This window comes from Dasypus novemcinctus, chromosome 5, assembly GCF_030445035.2.
Source record: "Dasypus novemcinctus isolate mDasNov1 chromosome 5, mDasNov1.1.hap2, whole genome shotgun sequence".
Lineage (NCBI taxonomy): Eukaryota > Metazoa > Chordata > Mammalia > Cingulata > Dasypodidae > Dasypus > Dasypus novemcinctus.
Window position 1 is genome coordinate 109,884,464 of NC_080677.1, and position 23,061 is coordinate 109,907,524.

Genomic DNA, 23,061 nt, shown 5'->3' on the forward strand with positions numbered 1-23,061 from the left:
CCTCAAATTGAAGCAAATAAAAGGATCTTTGGTCTTGCATATATGCAGTGCACCCCTCCATAACAGAGTTTATGTGTATCATGGCACTTTCCAAATCCAGTTGAGATGAAAAGATCATTGCTACAAAATACATATAATGGGAGAAGTGACACACACTATATATTTTTCTTGTTCTCTGTCTGCTCTTTGCTTTTTTTTTTTCCCCTTTAGGAGGCACCAGGAACTGAACCCAGGACCTCCCATGTGGGAGGCAGGCACTCAACTGCTTGAGCCACATCCGTTCACTGTGACACACACAGTGACTCAGTATGTGTGCCACAAGATTATGATATCTGTGTTGACTAAAATCAGAGTTAGGTAGTAGGAATTGATTTACTTTGGTCTAGCATTTTGAAAACAATCTGATCACTGGAACACATAGACGTTTTGGTCTTTGTTATTTCTTTTAGGCCAAATATTTTTCCTTTAAAAATTTAGGGTCACGGGGCATCTTAATAAACATGTTTTATCTAAAGTATTGCGTCATTGTCAAAAAGTGAAAAACAAACCAGCTATGATGCCTCTAAAATGGAAGTTCCTTTGAACCAGTCATTTCATTCCCTTACATCTAGGTTTCTTTCATGCATAATTTGTAAAATGACAATAGCACTTATTAGTATTTAATTTATAAAAGTGTTGTTACTGAAAATTATATACTATAAAATGGGTTATGACCTCGTCTTTGAAAAGCAAGCACTATACACAAATGAGGTATTATTATTTTGTATTTCCTTTTCAATACTGTTAAATGACAATTAGATGAAAACTCTGCTTTAAGCAATATCCACTGGTTAAACGATTATTGACTTGAGTGAAATGAAAAAAAATCTTCAGCTGAAAGCTCCGTTTGTACAGCTTAGCCTGCCTGTGCACGAGGCAGAAATATTGTATTTATCTGTAGTGTTTACCACTGTTCTTTATATCCTCTCTGTGCTGTAATCACAAACTGAAGACAGTTAAGCCATTCAGTTCAGTCATAGTGTGCATTTTGGCGAACATAGGTAACCTGCAATGATTACAATTTAGAAATAATGTTTCAACTAATCAAGTCATGCAGCTAGTTTCCTCATTGATTTAGGACCGAATTGAGCTGTGTCAGGCCTTGAATCAACTTCTAGTCCTTAGGATAGCAGGACAGCCATTCCTGCAGCCTTTTCAGGTTTGTCACTGCAGATGCCTGTGTACTCTCATCAGCACCACCGAGGCCTGAGCTTTCCTGGAGCATACAGGCTGACCATGGTTAGAGAGGGGTTGTGCAAATAAATGCTGGGAAGGGTTATGAGTGTCAGAAACACCTCTTTGTATCACGAAAGCCTGAGAGCTGAAACAGCACACTGGGAGGATCCCCAGTAACAGAGCGCTGGTGATGAGGCACCCACCTGTGCAGAAAAATTGTGTCTGGCCTTGTGTGTTTATAACAGCTTCAACCCATGTCTAGCTCTGTGATCACTGCTTAAGGACTGCCCACTGGCCCTCCCTTCTTAGCGCAGCACCTCACACTCTTCATCCATTATGTCTTGGCTCACCTTCACGCCCTAGGACCAACCTTCAGCACTGCTTGCAGTTGTGGTCATCTGTTTTACACCTGCCCCAATTATTCTGGCTTCTGGATTCTGCTGGGATAGCTGCCTGGCCAGCTGTGGGGACAGCTGCCTACTCCAGATGCCAAGGTGACCACACTGGTCTCCACTCCCTCTGACTGGTCGCAACACATAAGCCATGACAATAGGTGAGAGGTAATGACAGTGTGACAATTGTGTCTGACCAGAACTGTACCCATGTAGGTCATTCCTTTGGCAGACTATGTGCATTCATGCACCATAGCAGGCATCGAGGACCCAGAAAGTACGTGTTGACCACAGAGACCTAGGACAGGACTGGGTGAAGAAGATGAGGAAGAGGAAAACACAAAAGGCAGAATTGGTTTACTCTACAAGTTTAACCCAGCCCAGCTCACGGGCCATACCTGCCAAGACCACTGCCATGTAGTCCACTGAGCTAATGGAAAGGTGTTGAGGGACCTTAAAGAGCCTTTAACGTGGACTGTCTCAGCGGCCCAGTTTCCCTGCACTTGGGAAGAAAATGTAGTGCTTTGGGCTTCCACTTATAAGGCAAACTTTGCAAACAGTTGTCTATGTTCACTGGTTCATTTGCTTCTCTACTTCCTGTGACCTGTCTTCTGCCTCCACTAACACAGGGCTTGCCAAGTGATTAACTACTTCCTTGTTGCTCCCTCTGTGGGTTCTTCTCAGTCTGTTTCCTACTTGATCTCTTGACAGCATTTGCACTGCGGTCACAATTTGCCCTTTGAAACGTGCTTTTCCCTTGCCCTCTGTGATATCACCTACTTCTTGATTTCCATCCATCTCTCTGGCTGTAACTTCTTGCTCTCTTTTTTTCAGAGATACCTTCTGCCCATCCTTTAAGCATTGTTGTAGTGCTGGGTTCTCTTCCGGGCCCTTTTCTCTTACCCTTTACACTTTCCCAGAGTAACTCACTCATGACTGTTGACTGCCATGGACTGATGATTCCTAAAACTGTGTCCTCAGACCTCTACAAGAAACATCCTCAGGCTTCACAAACCAAGCGTGTCCAAAGCCAAACTTCTCCCCCAAATCTCCTCTATTTTGCCTTCATATTTTAGCTGTCTTAGTGAATGACATCACTACCCAGTTGTCCAAGTCAAAACTTTGAGTGGTATTCTTGACTTTTCTTTTTTCAAATCCCCAATATTCAGCCTATCACAAATTTCAGTAGATCAGCCTCTGTAACATGACTTATAAGTTTCTTCATAATTTGGACCCTGCTTACCTTTCTGGTCTCATCTCTGACAACACTTGGACTAACACTCTCTGTTTCTGCTATAGTAAACTACTTTCAGTATTCAAAATGCACAGAACTTTCTGTTACCTCCAAACTTTGTGTATGTGCCCTCTACCTAAAACAGACTTTCTCCACCTTCTTATTTGGCTAACACTGTACACACCGTAGTTCCCCAAAGAGAAGTCACTAACTTCCAATTCTCCCAAAGTCTGGTTTAGACTACCCTCCTAAAGCACTTTCCACATCATAACACTTTATCAGAGTTGGGGCTTCTGCTCCGTATACACCATATACTGTGAACTGTGCTGGAAGGACCCTGAAGCGCAGACTATATTTATCTTATTTACATTTGTATTCCTAGTACCAACAAAATATTTGATACAGAATAGATGCTCAATGAATGAATGTGTTAAAAATTATCATTGTGACAATATAAAATATCAAATTAGAGGATGCAATTATGGTTTTACTAAATAAAACTTTGTCAGGGAGTTGATGTGGTCCACTGGTTGAGCACCAGCCTCCCACAGGCGAGATCTGGGTTCAATCTCCAGCCCCAGTACCTCAAAAAAAAAAAAAAAAAAAAATCAAGCCCTCTAACATCAAAGGGATTTGAAGATTCCTAAAAATATTTAGAAGAATTAACTGACATTAGAATCATGATCAGAGAGTAGTTAATAGAAGTAGATTTCAAATCTGTCCCCTTATGGGCTTCTTTTCCAGAGTTCAATATCCAGACTCTCTCAGCTGTGTTTTGGGGGTCTCCCAAGCATCCTATCCTCCTGACTCTCCATAAACTATTGGATTCATAACCCACTCCAAACATGAGAACATGGGGATTGGAATAAGGTAAGTGTTAGCTGTTCAAAAATCTTCCCTCAATTATTTAGTTTTTAACCAAAACCTGTGTGTGTGTGTGTGTGTGTGTATACACCTGTAGAGCACAATTTTTAAAATTCACCTCTCTGGGTCTTCATAAGGAAGTGTGGGTGACTTCTCAGCTAGGCTCGTTGTTCTCGCAAAGTTTCAAATTTCTTGGCATGCATAGAAATGTTGTGAAGTCTCCTGAGGAATTATATATTTTTTCCAAATTCCTCTTTGTTTCATGGCTGTTTCGGTCTATCCATAGAGTGTCTTTTTTTTTCTAATGTGACTCCACATAGAGAAAAGTGGGTTTGTAGAAATCAGAAAGCCGTGCTGCCATCCTGGGACACCCTTTGAGCACAGATATGCAATAAGAATGCAGGACATGAGCAGTGTAATACATCTTCAAAAATAACTCTGCTTTAGCTGTTCTGCCTATATACAACTCCCCACTCCATCTTCACTGTCAACCCTCTCCAGCCTTTCACCTGTTTCATTTTTTCATAGCCTTTAGTTTTATTTATTTATATTTGTTTTTCTTATTTATTTATTGTCTCCATTCCCTGCAAGACTGTAAGCTTTGTGAGGGCAGGTATTTTGTTTTGTTTGACACTATTTGCTCAGCACTTAGAACAGTGAGTAATATGTGGTAGGCACTCCATAAATATTTGTCAATTGAATGATCTTTGTAAATTTTTTTTTTGGCGGTTGATGCACACACAGTTTTCTAGTGATCTATTGCAAGTCTGGTTTACAGCCCTGAACCCCTTAACATTTTTATTGATGACTAAGATGGTAACATTGATGGCATACTTAACAAATTTACAGATGACTCATAACCAGAAAGAATAACAAATACATTGAATGATAACAATCAGGATCCACCCTCCCCCCGAATCCTGACAATATGAAATTATGAATCTCATCCAACAATAAAATGTTTCATGGGGACAAATATAAAATAGTCAAAGATCACAACATTCAATTGCACAAGTACAGGTTGGGGTGAGATAGCTTAACAACTGTACAGGTCAGGAAGATCTAGAGTCTCCTGTTGATTGTGAGTAGATGATGAATCAACACAGTGTTGATGTAGCTTTCCCCAAAATCAATATTTTGCTACATTAATATAAATATAGTGTTCAAGAGGAGAACTACTTCTCTAGAGTTCACTGGTTATCAGACCACACTTGCCCTGCTTTATGAATTCTAGGCTTCAGCCTTTAAGAAAGACTTTACTAAAGGGTAGATTATTCAAGAAGGGTAAAAAGGATAAATAAGGATGTGACAAAGTGGTATATCACAAATAATTAAGGACCCAAGGTTGTGTGTGGGTGTGTGAGGAGGAGAGGGATAACCAGCTGCCTTTCAAAGTTTGAGGGGCTATTCTAAAAAGGAGAGATTAGATTTCTATGTGACCCCAAACGACAGATTTAGGACCAGTGAGTAGAAGATACAAGCAGGTGCTGATCAACAATGAGATGGTCACTACTGGAGGTAGTAAATTCTCTGACCCTACTCGTTTTCAAGCAGAAACTGGTCAACTCTGCCCTATTCACTGGATAAATTTGTAATGGAAGCTCAAACACTTGGGTGAGAAAGCAGGGAAAGTAGGATTAATCATAACAGCTGACACATATTTAATACTTACAATAGGGTAGGCATCATACTACCCTATTAAAATAGTCATTTTTAACCCTCACATAAACCCCGCTCGCTCCATTTGACATAGGAGGAAAGTGGGGCTTAGAGGGATTAAGTTAACTTGCCCAAATTCTAACCCACTGTACAAAGCAAGGTGGGAAGCAGATTTGGCCCAACGGACAGGGCATCCGCCTACCACATGGAAGGTCCAAGGTTCAAACCCAGGGCCTCCTTGACCCGTGTGGAGCTGGCCCACATGCAGTGCTGATGCAGGCAAGGAGTGCCGTGCCTTGCAGGGGTGTCCCCTGTGTAGGGGAACCCCATGCGCAAGGAGTGCGCCCCATAAGGAGAGTCACCCAGCGCAAAAAAATGTGCAGCCTGCCCAGGAATGGTGCTGCGCACACAGAGAGCTGATGCAGCAAGATGATGCACCAAAATGAGACACAGATTCCGGGTGCCACTGACAAGAATACATACGGACACAGAAGAACACAGAGAGCAGACAACTGGGAGCGGGGAAGGGGAGAGAGAGAGAGAGAGAGAGATAGATAGATAGATAGATAGATAGATAGATAGATAGATAGATAGATAGATAGATAGATAGATAGATCTTAAAAAACAAAGCAAGCCAGGATTTAAATCCAGTGAGTCAGATCCCAGACTTTAATTATTATATAAGGACTCCCACTTCCAGGAAACCATTCTTCCCTATCCTGAGATTCTAGCACACTAATGAACAATCAAATCAAGGAACTTATTGTCTCAAGTGATAGATAATTCTAGTAAACAGATTCCTTCAGTATCTGTTAAGCCAGGGCTAAATTAACCTGGACATTTGCCAATTTTGGTACACTATATGGAGCCCAATATAGGACCTGGCACACAGTAGGTGCACAATAAATACTTATTAAATGAAAAGAATGAATGATGCAACCACACAAGACTGGCTGCATCTGAAATGATACAACCTCAATATATTGCACTTGAAGAAAAATAAGAACAAATTTAGGTGGTCTACTGAGGACACTTGGCTAAAAGTGACTGTCCATCATTCCTGGTAAATGCTTTGAGAGTTCCTGCTCAATTGTTTGGACAATAATCATTTAAACCAATATTTATTGAGTACCTGTCCTGTGCCAGGTATGTTCAATGTGCTGAGGATGCCGAGGTGAATCAGAGGATGCACTGTTAGAGGGGGAGATGGACAGGTAAGCAAATCCTTATGATACGATGTAACAAGTGCTATAGTAGATACATGTGCTCTTTTTTAAAGTATTATCAAAGCATAGAGCAGAAAGGAACTAATTCTTCTTGGTTGAAGGACCTAACTAATACTTCATTATGTTTAAAAAATCACCTCTCCAAATGTTATCTCATTTTAGTTTATTAAGTCTTCATAAAGACCATGTGAAGGCACTGTGGTCCCTTCTTGTACAGAAGATGAAATAGAGTCTCATAGAGATTAGGTGAGTTCCCCAAGGTCATTCACGCAGCAGCAATAATAATCAACACCGATTGAGTGCTTAGGATATCTGAGGCTCTGTCCTAAGCCTTTTACCTATATTAAGACTTTTAATCCTCGAAACAACTCTGTGAGGTAGTTGCAGATATCATCACCATTTTACAAATGAGAAAACCAAGGCCCAAGATTTAAATTACTTCTCTAGAGTTGCATAGCTAGAAAATGGGAAAAAAAACAGGATTTGAACCTAGGCAGTTTGGGTTTTGCAGGCACATACTTACCCACTGCACTCAAAGGCCATTAGCTGGTCCTGCGAAGGGGGGAAACTAACTCTTGGACTCTGACTCCAACCTCGCTTTTCTTTCTAACGACCTTGCTGTTAAGCAGATACTGCATACAAATGAAAAGAAATGGTGTATATGGACACAAGGAGAGATTGTGTAGGTTGTATGTCCATGAAACTGGTTTGGAAGAGCTATGGTGAAATCTGGGATGTGCATTAACAAAACTGCTGACAAATATCATGATGCAAGCTTTAGATTTTCTATGTGCCAGGTAAGCAGGGTTTCCAGAGCAGCCACAGTTTGGGTCATTCTCCAGGTCATCGTCTGGGCTCTAAGGACTATGGTTTGTTACTCATGGCACTGATGACCAACAGCTATCATGAAGCTTTTTAAAATCTAGTTTAAAATTTTCTGAAAGAAGAAAAAGGACAAGATCCAAATAATTAAGAATAAAACAGGTCAAATTCAAGCCCTTATATATATGTGAGAATGAGATACAGAACAGGAGAAATGAAGCACATAATTGTTTAAATTGTCCAAGCTTTCTCTCCTTAATAAAAAATATCTTGGACTGCAAAACAGTTCAATCCAACTTTATTGTGTCTTAGAAATTAAGTTGCGTTGGCCCTGTGGCAAAGCTAACTGAGAAAGAATTGGTTATTAAAGTGAATAAAGTAATTACTACTTTGGCTAATGTGGATATGGACTTATCTGATTGAATCTATTGCATTCTTAAGATACCCATATCCCATAATTTTTAAAAAATCTCCTTCCTCACCAGATGTTTTTTCTCATTTGTCTGCTCATTGTTTGTTCACCTTCTCCAGGAGGCAGGGGGAACTGAGCCAGGGACCTCTCACATGGGTGGCAAGCACCCAGCGGCCTGAGCCACATCCACTCCCGGCAGGCTGTGGCATCTGCTGGCTTGTGGTATCTGCTCATTGCCGGCGGGTGTGGCATCTAGGTCACTGCTGCGGGTGCAGCATTTAGCTTGTATTCTTTAGGAGTTACCAGGACCGAACCTGGGACTTCCCATGTGATAGGAAGGTGCCCAACTGATTGAGCCACATCCACTTCCCTCCCATCATTTTTTTTTTAATAATTTTTTTTTCCTCTCCCTTCCCCCTCCCCCCATAATCTTTTGAGATTTGATAATTTAAAAATCAGCTGCTGGTTGGGATTTCTGTGGTAGGCCGCAAGGTGGATACGGTTAATGTTCTTCAGTATTTTTTACTTGAGAGAAGGTAGGGTTTTGGTTTTGCTTTTGGTGGATTTTTTTTTTTTTTTTTTGTCCTTTATGGAGAGTTAAGTAGATTCAACTGATTATCTTGGCCTCTGTGTTTACGGATTTCTGTCTTGTTGGCTTCAGATACTTGGAAACATTTGTTTTGATGTTGTCAGGAGAGTAAGTCATGTTTTATTTTTGTTGTTCTTATTCATTTTTTAATATTCTTTAGTTCCAGTCCACTTACAAGGTGTCAAGTAACTTAACTTTATGTCCCACAAATAAAATATTTCTAGTAGTAACCCTCTGTCAATCTTAAAGGAGTTGTTTAGAATTTTCCTCAGTTACTGCTCATCAGAATGATTCTCTAGTATTATCAGGTAGAAGAAGGGGGTACTTTGGAAATTATGTTTGCAAATTTATAATTGAATTTAGTGTATAATGTGTGAAGTGTCAAGTTTCTTAGAGCAATTACTTTTGAATTACCAAGCAGCCAAATTCTTATAAACATATTTTTCCTTTTCATCACAGAGACAACAAAAGTTGGAAAATTCTTTTCTCAAATATTCCATTTTTTAACTAAGCCTTAAGGGAAATGTTTTAAAAACATAACCCAAGCAAACAACCTTTCATAAAGTTATGAGTAAATGAATATAGTGGCTCCACCGACATTTGGGATGTACGTCTAAGTAGAGCTCTCAGTATTTCAAACACATCATTTCTAAGATGAGTTTTTAATTCTTAACTTTGAGTCTGTTGGGATAAAACAAGTGACCCTTGGTTGTAAATGTATCAAGAATCAACTTTCTCAGGTTGACCTTTAATTTGTTGGTCACCAAATCAAAATAAAGATGCCCAAACCTTCTGATGTTTTTAAAGATCAAGGCAGAAGGGTAGCCCATCTTTGGGCTGTGAAGAACAGATTCTCTCCCTTCTCCCTGATGCTTTTCAGTTGGTTTCTGTATGAGAGCATGCTCTTCCACCTCAGCTAGCTCCTTCTTTACTCTGATACTAAGTCACATTTTACCTTCTACTCATCTTCCAAAGGAGGGGGAGGCAGAGCATCCTGTTTTTGCAACCAGATAGATAAGTAACATCTTTTGAACCTATTTGACATACTTTTTAGTACAAGGCTCTGTACTAGGCACCAAGTCCATTACAAATGCTTTCCATCACCCTTGTTCATCTTTTAATAGTGGTAACACAAGATTTGGAATGAACCATTATAGATTACTGTGTGACCTTGAGCAAGCAATTTAACCTCTTTCTGATAATAAATATTTCATAGATTATTGTACTAACTGATATTACATATGAAAATACTTAGCAAAAAACCTGGTGCATAGTTGCAATTGTAGATTGAATTTATGCAAAGCATATAATAACCAATGGAATTGCAAATAGACAAATGGACCCAAATTGACATTATCTGCCTCTAGCCATTTAAGTCAGAAAGTTTCATTTCCGAATGAATAACTGCATCTACCAATGATTTTGATTTCAAGTCTATATTCAGAACAGAAAGGTCCTTTAATGATTATTTGGTAATATATTCCATAACAGCTTCTCTAGAAGTAAAATTACCTGTGAATGAGAGGAAGAAGGAAAACAAGTCCAATAAAATGTCTTTATTTCCAAATGAATGAATAAGAGACAGTTATCTCATTACAGAACATTCTGATAATGATATAATTATTATATCTAAATGTAGTTACAAAACATACTGGTTTTTAAAGTGGATTTTTAAAAATTTCATTGCCTTAAAGGACTAATTTTCTCATAATTGGATGAAAACCATGCTTTATAGTAACGATTTAACTATTAATAACTAAAAATAGCAGTTAAATGTCTTTGAGGGGGCATTTACTGTTATGGCCTTACATTTATCTTAAAGATAAAATTGGAGTGATTTAAAAATTTGATAATTGCCTTCTCTCTCACCATATCAGAAAATAGAAGAGAGAAATGTTCCCTTTGACCCATTTAACTGAAAAAAGGACTCATCCAAGTTCAAGTAACTGAAGCTATACTAAAATTACAAGAAAAATTTAAGAACCCTTTTCTCATCTGCAAGTTATTAGACTGAAACCTGAGGTACTTGATTTCAGTACAAAGGTGACTTTGGAGGAGAAAGTTTGTGCCAAACTGGTTCAGTTGTTTTTGTGTTATGTAAGAAGGAGAAAAAAAGTTAACTGTTTACTCCTAAGATATAAATTTAAGATTACCATATTACACTAAGTGGCAGAACTTCCAAGCTCAAACTTCACTTTAGAGTTCTATTTTCATGATCTGTACCCACTCAAAACTAAATGTGATTAATATTAAAAAGTTTTGCCAAAAAATATAAAAATTGTAAAGTTATTTTATTCACTGTCAGAAGTAAATTATTCTTGAATCTGAAATGGTATTGTTCAACAATTTAAATATCTTAACATATCTCTGTAAATAACTCTCTTCTGATTATAAAGAATACATGTGAAGTATAAAAATATGGAATGTACAATAGAGTAAAAAGAAGAAAATAAAAATCACCAAAACACCCAGAATCCTATCACAAAAAGATAATCACCATTATCATTTTGTTGTATATCCCTATAATGGGTGATTATACACATATACACACATATGTATAGCAAAGTATCTAGTCTATATAAATGCATATAAATGTCTTATTATAGAAAATTTAAAGCATAAACGAAAGTACACGGAGAGCATAATGAATCTCCATGTATTCATCAATCCATGGTGAACCTATCAACACTCCCTTTTCCTCCTCCCATTTTATTTATTTATTTTTATTTTACTTATTTATTTCTCCCCACCCCCTTGTTGTTTGCATTTGCTGTGTCAGATGTTGTGGACTGGTCTTCCTTTCAGGAGGCACCAGGAACGAAACCCAGGACCTCTGATGTCAGAGGGACATGCCTAATCACCTGAGCCACCTTGGCTCCTGCTTTGTTGGGTCTCTCATTATGTTTTCTTCATGTCTCTTGTTGCGTCATCTTATTGCATCAGCTCTCCACACCTTCCCATCACATCAGCTCACTGTCTTGTTCATCTTCCTTGGGAGGCAATGGGAACCAAACCCGGGATCTTTCATGTGGTAGGTGGGAGCTCAATCATATGAGCCACATCCAGTTCTCCTTCCATTTTATTTTGAAGCAAATTCCAAATATTGTATCATCTCATCCATAAATATTTCAATATGGATCTTTAAAAGAAAAGGACTTTTTAACATAACCATTAACACCCCTAAATTAATTAACAATAGTTTTTTAATAGCACTATTTAGTCAATGTTTGAATTTTCAATTACCTCATAAATAATGTAATTAATTTTAATAGTTTCCTTGTTTGAATCAGGATCCAAATATGGTTCACACACTAAGATTGTTTGATAAAGCTCTTAAATCTCTTTTAATCTATAGGCTAGCCCTCTTTTTTTTTTTCTTGCAAATTATTTGTTGAAGAAATCTAGTTGTTTATCATATATAGAGTTTCCCAGAGCCTGGATTTTTAACATTACATTTCCCTGGTATAGTGTTCCTTTATCATCTATATTTCCTGTAACCATCTATAGTTTTTATCAGATTTACTTTTGATTTTTTGGCCAAACTTCTTCATAGGTAGTGTTTTTCCATTAGGAAGTGCGTAATGTCTAATAATCTCTACTTTTGTGATATTACCTAGATCCATTAGTTATTAAAGATTGCAAAATGGTGTCATTTTAATTATATTCTTCCTTGAGTTGATTTCCTGGCATGTGTCAGTGGTGATTAAATAGGTTTTTTTTGTTTTTCATTTTGCTTTTTTTTGCGGGGTTTGGGGGGATGGGGTAGGTGTGGTTTATTTTTGTGTTTTTTTTTTAATTGTAAGTTGAATTTATTAATTGAAACATATTTGATGTATTTCAATACATTTCATTTATTATTCTTATTAATGCTCAAATTGTCCCTATTTGGCCTATGATAACATCTGCAAATTGCTTTCTGAATTCTTTTGACACTATCCTGGTAGTCTTTGATTGCTTCCCTGCTTTTAGTATGATACAGTATTTCAGGCTCACCTTGTATATTTCCACATAGTAAAAATATATTTATATTTAAGATTTGAATATATATTAATATAATACAAAATCATAGGACAGAAACTACTTATAATGGCAAAAGACTGGAAACAACCTCATGGCCCATTAATAGAGAACTGGTTGAACAAACAATGGTATATCCACACAATGAAAGTCTGTGAAGCTATAAAACGGAATGAGGAATCTTTAGCTATAGTAATATGGATTTATCTCTAGGATATATTGTAAGTAAAAAAGCACGGGGGAGGAGAAAAGTGAGTGTGTCTAGTGTGCTATCATAGGTCTAAAAATGTATATGTGCATATTTATATATAGGCACATATATATATACACACAAACACACAGATATACACACATGTACATACATTCACATGCACATATTTATGTAGATAGATTTGTTGATATTAAAAACTATGAAAGCATACACTTCAGAAAATAAGTTATCTGGAAGAAGAGGAAGGGCAAAAGGTGGAAAAGAGGGCTAGAAGCCAGACTTCTTCAAATTTATCTTGTTTTGTAGATTTTACTTTGGAATCATATATAAGTACATATATAATTATAAAATGAAGTTAATTTTTAATGCAATTTTTAAAATTGGGTATCCAGTTGGTAATATATGGAGAACTATTTCAAGTGACCTTAAGACATGGTAATTTGACTATATATTCCTAATGGGATATATGCTAAGCACAAAAAGTACTGAAAAAAATTTACTGTTTTCAGTAATCACATTGTTGTAGTAGTGTTGATATGCCTATTCTGGTTAATATGGGATAAGCACATTTTTATTATGGGATATTCTAATTCTGTCATCCTTTGTTCATTGAAAGTTGGCATTCTCAATGTGGAGGAAATATAGATGTAATATAGAAGAGATTAGGGAAAACACTGTAGCCCAGAACTTGAATGGAAAGATATTGATGTAAACTTATGGTATGTGTGTGTATATATAGATATATTTCCTAGCTCCTCTGTTCATTGAAAAGTCCTAGAAACAATGATGAAACTAGTAGCAATGAGCATCCCTGGTATCCATATTATGATCTGGCTGAAGCGGGAAAATTGTCTACACACGCCAACATATACAAATCATAAATATTCCTGTATACATATAATTAAATGTTTAAACCAGTTATTCACCCTTTATTTTGTTTCTGAACATTTAGAACATATCAAATTCTTTACAGTAACATAAAGGGCTGCAACAAACTATTTATGCACTTTTTATTTCCTTAGTGCAAATTCCTATATATGAATTATTAGGCCAGAGGGTACGAACGTATTTAAGCTCTTGATTAGTATTGTCAAATCACTTCTAGAAAGGTTATTCCAGGTTACAACCCAAGCAGCAGTACAGGAGTGTGGCATTTTATATGATTACATGCATATATCCCTTCCAATCTAATATATGAAGTACAATTGCACCTATATTTTTTCTTTATTTTTCTGTTTGATTTTCTTGTGGAGAAACTTTAAAAATTAAGAATATCATCTGAAAAAACTATACTGATACAACATTTTAGCATTTACATTATAAATTAATAACTATATGTGAATGAAGATTATAATGACTTATCAAACTTAATGTATTACTTTTATATAATGCTTTGAATTGCTAACACTTCAGTTGTGAACATATACCATTAATATATCCAAATAATAATTTTTATTTTTATAGCTCTTTGGTAACTTTGTAGTTACTTTTTTTTTTAAGATTTCTCTCCGCCCCCCACCACTTGTCTATCCTCTGTGTCCATTTGCTGTGTGTTCTTCTGTGTCTGCTTGTATTCTTGTCAGCGGCACCAGGAATCTGTGTCTCTTTTCGTGTGTCATCTTGTTGCATCAGTTCTCCTTGTGTGTGGCGCCACTCCTGGGCAGGCTGTGCTTTTTTTGCATGGGACAGCTCTCCTTGTGGGGTGCACTCCTCACACATAGGGCTCCCCTATGCAGGAGACACTCCTGCATGGCACTCCTTGCGCACATCAGCACTGCGCATGGGCCAGCTCACCACACGGGTCAGGAGGCCCTGGGTTTGAACCCTGGACCTCCCATGTGATAGGCAGACGCTCTATCCATTGAGCCAAATCCGCTTCCCTGTAGTTACTCTTGAAATTCATGTTTTTAAACTACTTTTTAATGAAGTATTACATACATACAGAAAGGAATACTAATTATAAGTGTACATTTCAGGGAATTGTCACCTGGGGTTTTTATTTATAATCTTACCTTTGTATAACTCATTGTCTGTGAAACTTTATTTCCCAAATAAAGGTAATTTTGTAAACATTGTTTACATATACCTTACATATACAATTTCCTTGAATATTTATGAAAGCAAAAAGAAATTAGGCTATAGATAAAAATCATAGATTGTTGAAGCAAGAGGAAACTTAAGGATCATCTGGTCTACCTCTTTCACTGTATACTTTGAGAAACTTTGCTAAGGTCATATGGCTAACTTGTTACGGAGTGAAACAAAAACTCATAACTGATTCAGTACAGCATTCACTCCATGTAGCTTCTCAGAATTAGCAAAATTATAAGGCATTATGTTAGGGATAGGGGGTTTTGGTTGTCTTTCTTCAAAATTCTATTGTTATATCCCTTTTTTAATAAAAAACTATAGAAAATGGATCAATAATTACATTATCAAATCAGGTAAAAGAGAACTTTTGTAATTTAGGAAACCAGAAATGAATTAGGGTTTTCTAATACTTAGGGACTTACAACAATCAAATAAAGTATCTGAATTCTTCATAGATATATACTATGTCCTAGGCACTGTTTTAAGCACTTTATTTACATAATCTTCTTGAATTCTAACAATGATCTCAAGCACAGAGAAGCTATGGGACTTGTCAAAGGTAATTTTGTGAGAATGTGTCAGAGTCAGGATTTGAACCTAGGCCATTATAGACACAGAAGATTGTTTGACCAAGCTTCTGTCGTCATTTAATTGTTTCTGAGGGTTGCTGTGATTGTCTGCTCTCTCTAGTCTCTTCCTACAAGGTCAAAGCTTCCACCTCAGAAATCCATTTTGTTTGAATAATACGACATTATTCCTAAGAGCAAAAAATTTATAGACAGTTCTTTATCTAAACTCCACATCTATCACTTTCACACTATGTGATTTTTCATTCCTCATTGCTAACATGGGTATGAAAATATCTACCCCATGGGGTTGGTAGGGGATTAAATTAGATAAATTGCATCCATCCTTTAGTAGAACACCTGGTACACAGTAAATATTCAATAAACGATCATTGCTATCATCAGGTATCATCATCATCACCAGCATTATTAATATCATCATCCGCATCATTATCATCATTATTCCTCTCTCCCTTTTGACCTCTTTTTAAATGTGAAAACTCCCAGGAGGGATAATACATTACCCAAGATATTAGTGACTCATCAGATGTTTTTCTTCTGACAGGAGAGAGCAGAGACATTCTAAAGCACTGGAAAGGACAGGGAGATACTGAACAAAAAGTGGGGGAACACAAAGACAAGTAAAGGATGAGTTTTTCCCCAAACTAGTCAGACTAAGTTTACAAAATGGTTCATCTGAAGCCCAGTGTTTGTCTGTGGGAACCTGCAATTTTCACTAGGTTTCCAGGGGGGCTGTTAAGGAACAAGGAGGGCCACTTCTGGCAGGCCATGGAGACTGTCTTTCTCTGTCCAAGGAATCCCACGCAAGGATGGACAAACAACCCTCAGCAAATGCTTCTGTTTACTGTGGCTGGAAACAGGCCTTTTGCCAAGGAAAAAATCTCTCATTGTACCCATAGGTACAGGACACATATTGCACAATGTGAAAGATCTTGTTAGCACTTCTTGTTAACCTGTGTACACTTTGTGCTTCAAGAGTATGACCGTGTGCTATTTCTGAGAGGTCATTCCACTTTTTACTAGGGGTTAAAAGTCTAAAGGTGGATTGCAGCAGCATCCTCACACTTTCCTCTAGAATCCTTGTCTGTTCACTAGTGCCTAAAGTATTACTGTTTTATGCTACTAGCTTTCTCCCCATACCCACATGCTCTTTTATTTCCAGTATTTTATGTGTTATTATGAAAATAACACAAACTCGTAGTTTTGCCATTATGGAAAAGAGACAAGCTTGTGGTAAAATATAAAAAACAGAGCCAAAGGGTCTTCAGTGAAAGGTACAACTCACTTCCATCCTAGAACCCCTGCTGTTTTAGTTTGCTAAGGGCTGCCAAGGCAAAATACCAGAAATGGGTTGGCTTTTATAAGGGGGATTTTTCAGGGTAAAACCTTACAGTTCTGTGAATGTGAAAATGTCCAAATCAAGGCATCATCAGAGATGCTGTCTCACCAAAGGTTGGCTATAGGCAATCCTGGACTCCTGCCGTGTGGCAAAGCAAAATGGCAGCCAGTCTTTGCCTTCTCCTGGCTCACTTCCTCCCCAAGCTCAGCTGTGGGGAATCAGTCATATGGCTTGTCTTTCCCTGGGTCTTATCTTTTTAGCTTCAGGCTGCTTCACAGATCCCAGCCACAGTCCTCTCTCTCAGTCTCTCAGGAGTTCTCTGTCCTTCCACAGCTGTAGGTGATCCTGGAGTCCTCTCTCACATGGGAGGGTAAAATGGCAGCTCTCTTTCTCTGTGTGTTTCTGCTTTCGGTTCTCCATTTATATAAGACTCCAGCAAGAGGGCTGAGACCCACCTTGGGTCGTGTCTTAATCAAGTAGTCCAATCAAAGACCCTAAAGTAATCAAATCAAAGGTCGCTTTAACTGAATCTAACCAAAGGGTCCCACATTCAATAGGCTTACATGCACAGGAACAGGTTAGCTTCAGAACATAATTTTCTGGGGTCCACGAAACCAGGATACCAGTCCCACTCCCCATTTGCTCTTTCATTCATTTTGTTGGGGAACTGCTTCCTATATGTCCTTGTTCTATGTGCTTCCAGTCGAGGGCAAACAGGCAGATAAGAGCCCTACCATCCTGGAGCCTTGCCTTCAAGTTGGCGAGGAAGGCCATAAACAAAATACATAAGTAAATTATCATACAGCATATTAGAAGCTGATAATGCTACTAAGTGAAACAAGTGAGGAAGGGGTATAGAGCAAGCAAGGTTACCGAGGTGATATTTGAACATGGGAGGTGAGGAGAGGAGCTATCTTGGAGAAAGAGTGCTTCAGACAGAGGTAATGCAAGTTCGAGCAAGTTTGGCATGCTGTGGGGGACACGATTTTTTATTTTTATTTCTTCTTACTTATAAAATACTTATAAAATGTCTACCACATTTCAGGCACTATTCTGAGCACTCTATATATGTTTACTGTCTTCATCCTTGCAATTAAACCCAGGTAGCCTTATCATTCCCATTTTAAGAGGAAACTGAGGCACAGAAGAGTTAGGAAAGTCACCACAAGTCCCACAGGTAGTAAGTGGTGGCACCCACATTTTAACATGGGCTGGTGGCCATGCCTTGACATCTGTACTCTGTTGCCTGCAATAGGGCAGGTGGGCAGATGTGTGAGTCTGTCTGGAGGGTGAGATGGGAGCCCTAGGAAAGTCTTGAACAGAGGAGTGGCAGGTAAATTCTTTCAGAAACTTCTGAAGCATTGACATGCATTTATGTATATGTATGTGAGTGTGTCCTTTAGGTTTGTACCTTCTTAGTAGTTAATATGCTTAATGCTAACATTTAAAACAATTTTAATTTATGGGTTGGAGAGGAAGATTGATATTATATATGCTTTAGTTAAAGATGATATCCTATCAAGTAATATTTTGAGCACAGGTAATCACTTCTATTTTTAAAGTCTTACAAATACTTTTCTATTTTAGGACTCTGGCAGTACCTGTGTATCTGATCATATTTCCTTAGCGCAACAAATCAACTTTTTTTTTAACAGATCAGTGTTTGGGTTTTTGTTTTATTTTTTGTTTGTTTGTTTTTGTTGTATTCACAATGTTGTGAAAACATTTCCATTATCTCCTAAAAGAAACCCCAAACCCATTAGTAGTCACTCCTAGTTTCCTGTCCCTACCCCACCGCCTGGTGACCATGAATCCACTTTCTATCCCTATGGATTTGCCCATTCTGGATATTTCATATAAATGAAATCATAACATATGTGGTGACTTCTTTCATTGGCATAACGTTTTCAAGGTCCATCCCTATTGTTGCACGTACCAGTACTTCATTCCTTTTTTTGACTGAATAATATTCCATCGTATTGATATACCCAAGTTTGTTTATCCGTTTGTTGATGGACATTTGGGTTTCCACTTCTTGACTATTATAAATAATGCTGCTATGCATATTTGTGTACCAATTTTTATGTGAGTATGTTTTACAATTCTCTTGGATGGATTTGCTGCATCAGTGTTTAACATCACAAATCAACTTTTGATTACAAGGTATTGCTTAACACCTTGCCACTTGGAAAGGAATAATACAGAAGCAAGTGGATGCTTTTGTAAATGTCCTATCATGTGCTATTTGAGAAGGTGACCGATGAGTTACCTTGGGGTTTCGTGTGTCAGTATTGTGAAGGTGATCGGTGCTCAGTGGATACATTCTCCGTACAGCCGCCACTGAGGTCATGTTTTGTAGCCTCCTCCAAAAAATAGATGGGGGGTGACCATGAGGAATTTGCCTTGAAGTAACTGAAAGACTCAGGCTGGAGCAACCCATCCTTTCCGGGTACCTCTAAGACACACACAGTCCTCTAAGAAAAATATTAATGATAATAATAGAAGCCTCAATCTTCTTTTTTTTCGCATTTACTATATGCCTCATATGATGCTAAATACTTTACAGGCTTCTTCTAGGCTTGTACTCTCCCATGTGTTAGCTCTGGCCCATTTGGCTATTGAGATCTTGAAATGCAGCTAGTCTGAATCAAGATGCTTTGTAAGTATAAATCACATATTGAATTTCGAAGTCTTGGTACAAAAAAATTAAAATATCTCATTGATATTTTTAATATTGATTACACATTGAATTGATGTTTTTGATATCATGAGTTAAATATATTATTAAAATTAATTTCACCTGTTTCTTTTTACTTTTTTTAATGGGGCGTTTTAAAAATGTTAAATTACATATGTGGTGCACATTTGTGGTTTGCATTGTATTTCAGTGGACAGCGCTGTTCTAGACAATTCCTCACAATAATGTGATCAGCTGGATGATAGTATCATCCACATATTATGGGTGAGGAAATTGAGGCTTAGAGAGCTTATGTAAACTGCCCATGATCATACAGCTGTGGCATAAGCACAAATCTGTCTGTCTCTAAGCCTGGATTCTTACCCATTACTCTGTACTGTCGCAACTTAGTCTAGAAATATAATCCATGTCATACAGGAATGGTTCCAAACATTAGCTATGGCAAAAAGCTTTTTTTCACATCTCCATTTTAGAGTACAAGAAAAATTGTCCATACAATTACGTAAGGTAGAAATTAGGTAATAGTAGGGAAAAATTGCTTATGGGAAAGTTTCTTAAATACTTACTCTTTATTACAATTTGGGGCTCACCCACCTAAGCTTAAAAGGTAGATTCCTATTTCAGAGATTACCTTCATTTCTGTGATCCTATATTACAATTCTCGTCAGATTCTCAGGTCAGCGGTTGCTGTAACACAGATTCGGACAGAGAAGAGTGAGAGAAATTAGTGCTTCTGTATTGTTTTTTTCCTTCTTTTTTCCAGTACAATGTAAGGCTTTAATTTCATCTCATTTCATCTGCATTTGTAAAAGGCTCAATGGGACATTCTTCATAGCAATTCTACCTTCTACTAACTTGTAGTGGAGAGGAGAAGGCAAAATTGTTTAGGAGCACAAGAGGCATTCCCCGCCCCCTGCCTCCCATGACCTTAAATCGTTTTCTAAATTATGTTTTTTTTAAGTCAACCAAGTCTTCCTTGTCCTAAGAAAAGGAAGAGAACTCAAAAATAATTCTCATTTGTGCATGATTAATGCTATTACTATATTTTAAATGCTATTTCTTAATAGTATTCCCATTTTACTCATACTTACGTGTAACATGTATCATGAGTAAAATTTACTTGTTTAATTCCGAATACCAAAGGGAAGACCCAGTTTAGAATACTAGCTCCGTAAGGTGTTTTTCCAAGTTGGGGAAGGTAGGGGTGTTGGGACAATTGGGTACCATGCTTTGCCTCAGGACTCAACCCCAAATGTTTAAACCCTCTCATATTCTTAGGGACCCAAAATGTTGATAAGAGCTGTTAAACAAAAGCACACATACTTTTTAAAAATTTCATTTGTTTTCTTGTTTCTCTTTTTAAAATTTTTTATCTTTTTTTTTAAAAGATATATAGACCACATACAATGTTACATTAAAAAATATAAGAGGCTTCCATATACCCCACTCCCCACACCCCTCACTCCTCCCACACCAACAACTTCTTTTATTAGTGTGGTACACATACACTTTTTAATTTTCGTGTTTTTTTCCCTCTAGACTAGAAATTTATAGCATGCCAAGAAACAGGCCAACTTGAATCCTAAAACACTAAGTGCAGCCCCAAAATCAAACTCTAAGAAGCTAAAAATTTTCTAGACGTGTATTACATGCCATGTTTTTAGTTTTATTTTTTAATTCAGAGTCAAATTTTTCATGCCTCTAAACTAGGTTCATTTTAGTTTAAACAGCTACATGGAAAATAAATTGCAACATTTGTTTTTTGTTTAGTTGTTCTTCCTTGAAATTCGTTAGCTGTTTCAATTGTGGTTCAGATGAGATGACAATGACCATGCAAAGAAGTTAGACAGATAGAATGGTTTTGGGAAGAATATATGGAGCTGAGAATCAGATGACCTGAATTCTAGTTCTGTTTCAACAACTAATGAGCAACAAGGCCTTGGGGATATTCAAGTTCTACAAACAATTATTAAACACCTACTGTGTTCAAGGCATTAAATAAGTGCTGGGAAATAAAGAGATAAATAAGGCATGGTTCCTTAAGGAAATTATCACCTAGTAGGAAAGAAAGGATGTTCACAAAACCATGGTATAGTATGGCAGAGAATGTTGTAATGGAATAGAATTTATAGGAACAAAGACAGAAATGAGCTTAAATTCCAGTCAGGAATATTTGGGATGGCTTCTTGAAAGAGTAATGTTTTGGGTGGTCCTAGAAGTGTGGGTAAGATCCCTGGGGGCTCACAGGGAGGGTGATTTAAGCAGAAAATGCAGTGCAGGGGAGATGATATAAACAAAGGTGTGTGGTGAGGAATTACAGAGGTGGTTCAGGAAACTTGTTAGACAGGAAGGCACAGTTAATTCTGAATAATAAAGGGAGATAAGTTTTAACACCTAGATTAGAATCAGATTGTGGTGGAGCTTGGATTCCATTTTGAAGAATTTGGTTGGGCTTCAGCAAAGACATGGAGCAGACCCATGAATTATCAGCTTAGCTAGAGTGATTGTTTTGGCAGCACTGGATAGTATAAGTGGTGAAGGGAAAGACACAAGGTAAAGAGGTCAGTTAGAAAACTAGTGTGGTAGGGTTCTTGCAAGGGGGATGGATAGAGAAGGGAGATAAAGGAGACCTCTCCCAGGGAGAATTGACAGGGCTTGAAGACAATTGGTTTTAATATGTAAAAGATGACTGAGGCTTTGATCACTGGTGAGTCAGAGGATGGAGACATTGAGAACATATGAAAAAAGATGCTGAGTTTGGTTTTGAGCATTAGTTTGTTCTCAATACATTGGCTAAAGTAAGCTTATAAAAACACAAGTCAGTTCTTGACTCCCCTCTCCTCAAAACTCTTCTATGACTTCTCATCATACTCAGAACAAAAGAAAAATCCTCACAGTGACTAATCAGGCCTTACATGACCTGGCTGCCCACTTCCCCTCTGGTCTCATCACCTTCCATGACCCTCTCCTCCACATGGATGTAGCCAACTGGCCTCCTTGTTGTTCCTCAAATGGGGCCCAACTTGAATCTGCTTCGGGGTCTTTCTTGTTTTCTCTGACAGACCCCTTTTTTTTCCAGACAATTCTCATAACTTACTCCCCTAGTCTTTCAGTTCTATTCAAATGCTGCCATATAAGAGAAGCCTTTCCTGATCGTCCTACCTAAAACAGCAACTATCAACTCCCCTTGCCACTTTCCCTTTTCCCCACTTTGTTGTTCTCCATAATGCCTATCACCATCTATATATATTTATTTGTTTGCTATCACGACCTGGAAACCAAATCAGTGAAAAAAAAATTAATTAAATAATCCAATATTTTCAAGGATACGATGAGGCTTGTTACTCTCATTACACCATTCTTGGGACTATAAATTGACTTAATCCCTTTGAAAAGCAATTTGGCAATAAATATGAAGAGTTATAAAATGTTTATGTCCTGGAACATTTTATGTTTTGGAACTTCTGGAAATTGATCCTAAGAAGATGGCCTAAAATATGGAAAAGAGAATATGTGAGTATATGTGTATATTGGTGCAGTATTTATAATATCAAGAAATGGGAAAAACCCTGAATGTCTAACAGTATAAGGAAAGAGGTGAATTAAGAAAATTAATTCATTTACTTACTGATATACCGTTTACGTGTTAAAAGGATAGTTATGAAAGGGTGGTTAGCAACAAGGAAAATGCTTATAAGCCCTATC

At 37.6% G+C, this 23,061-nt stretch overlaps 1 protein-coding gene and 1 long non-coding RNA gene across 4 annotated transcripts in view; one reads left to right on the top strand and one right to left on the bottom strand.

Annotated features, from left to right (window-relative positions):
- Nucleotides 1-23,061, top strand: part of MKLN1 (muskelin 1) — a 453,286-nt gene that overhangs the window by 20,402 nt on the left and 409,823 nt on the right. The window contains exons 2-3 of one of the 3 annotated variants that reach the window (XM_058297368.2): nt 3,586-3,711; nt 6,511-6,578. In XM_058297368.2, coding sequence (XP_058153351.1) covers nt 6,571-6,578 — 8 coding nt within the window. In that variant the 5' untranslated portion in view covers nt 3,586-3,711; nt 6,511-6,570. The remainder of the gene's footprint in view (nt 1-3,585; nt 3,712-6,510; nt 6,579-23,061) is intronic. The other 2 variants (XM_058297366.1, XM_058297367.1) reach the window with 2 other exon arrangements.
- The window catches only part of LOC105747047 (uncharacterized), a 29,459-nt gene continuing 18,149 nt past the window's right edge, over nt 11,752-23,061 (bottom strand). The window contains exons 3-4 of the long non-coding RNA XR_001119212.4: nt 19,988-20,043; nt 11,752-17,152 (exon numbers count right to left, since the gene is read on the bottom strand). This is a non-coding gene — a long non-coding RNA (uncharacterized lncRNA). The remainder of the gene's footprint in view (nt 17,153-19,987; nt 20,044-23,061) is intronic.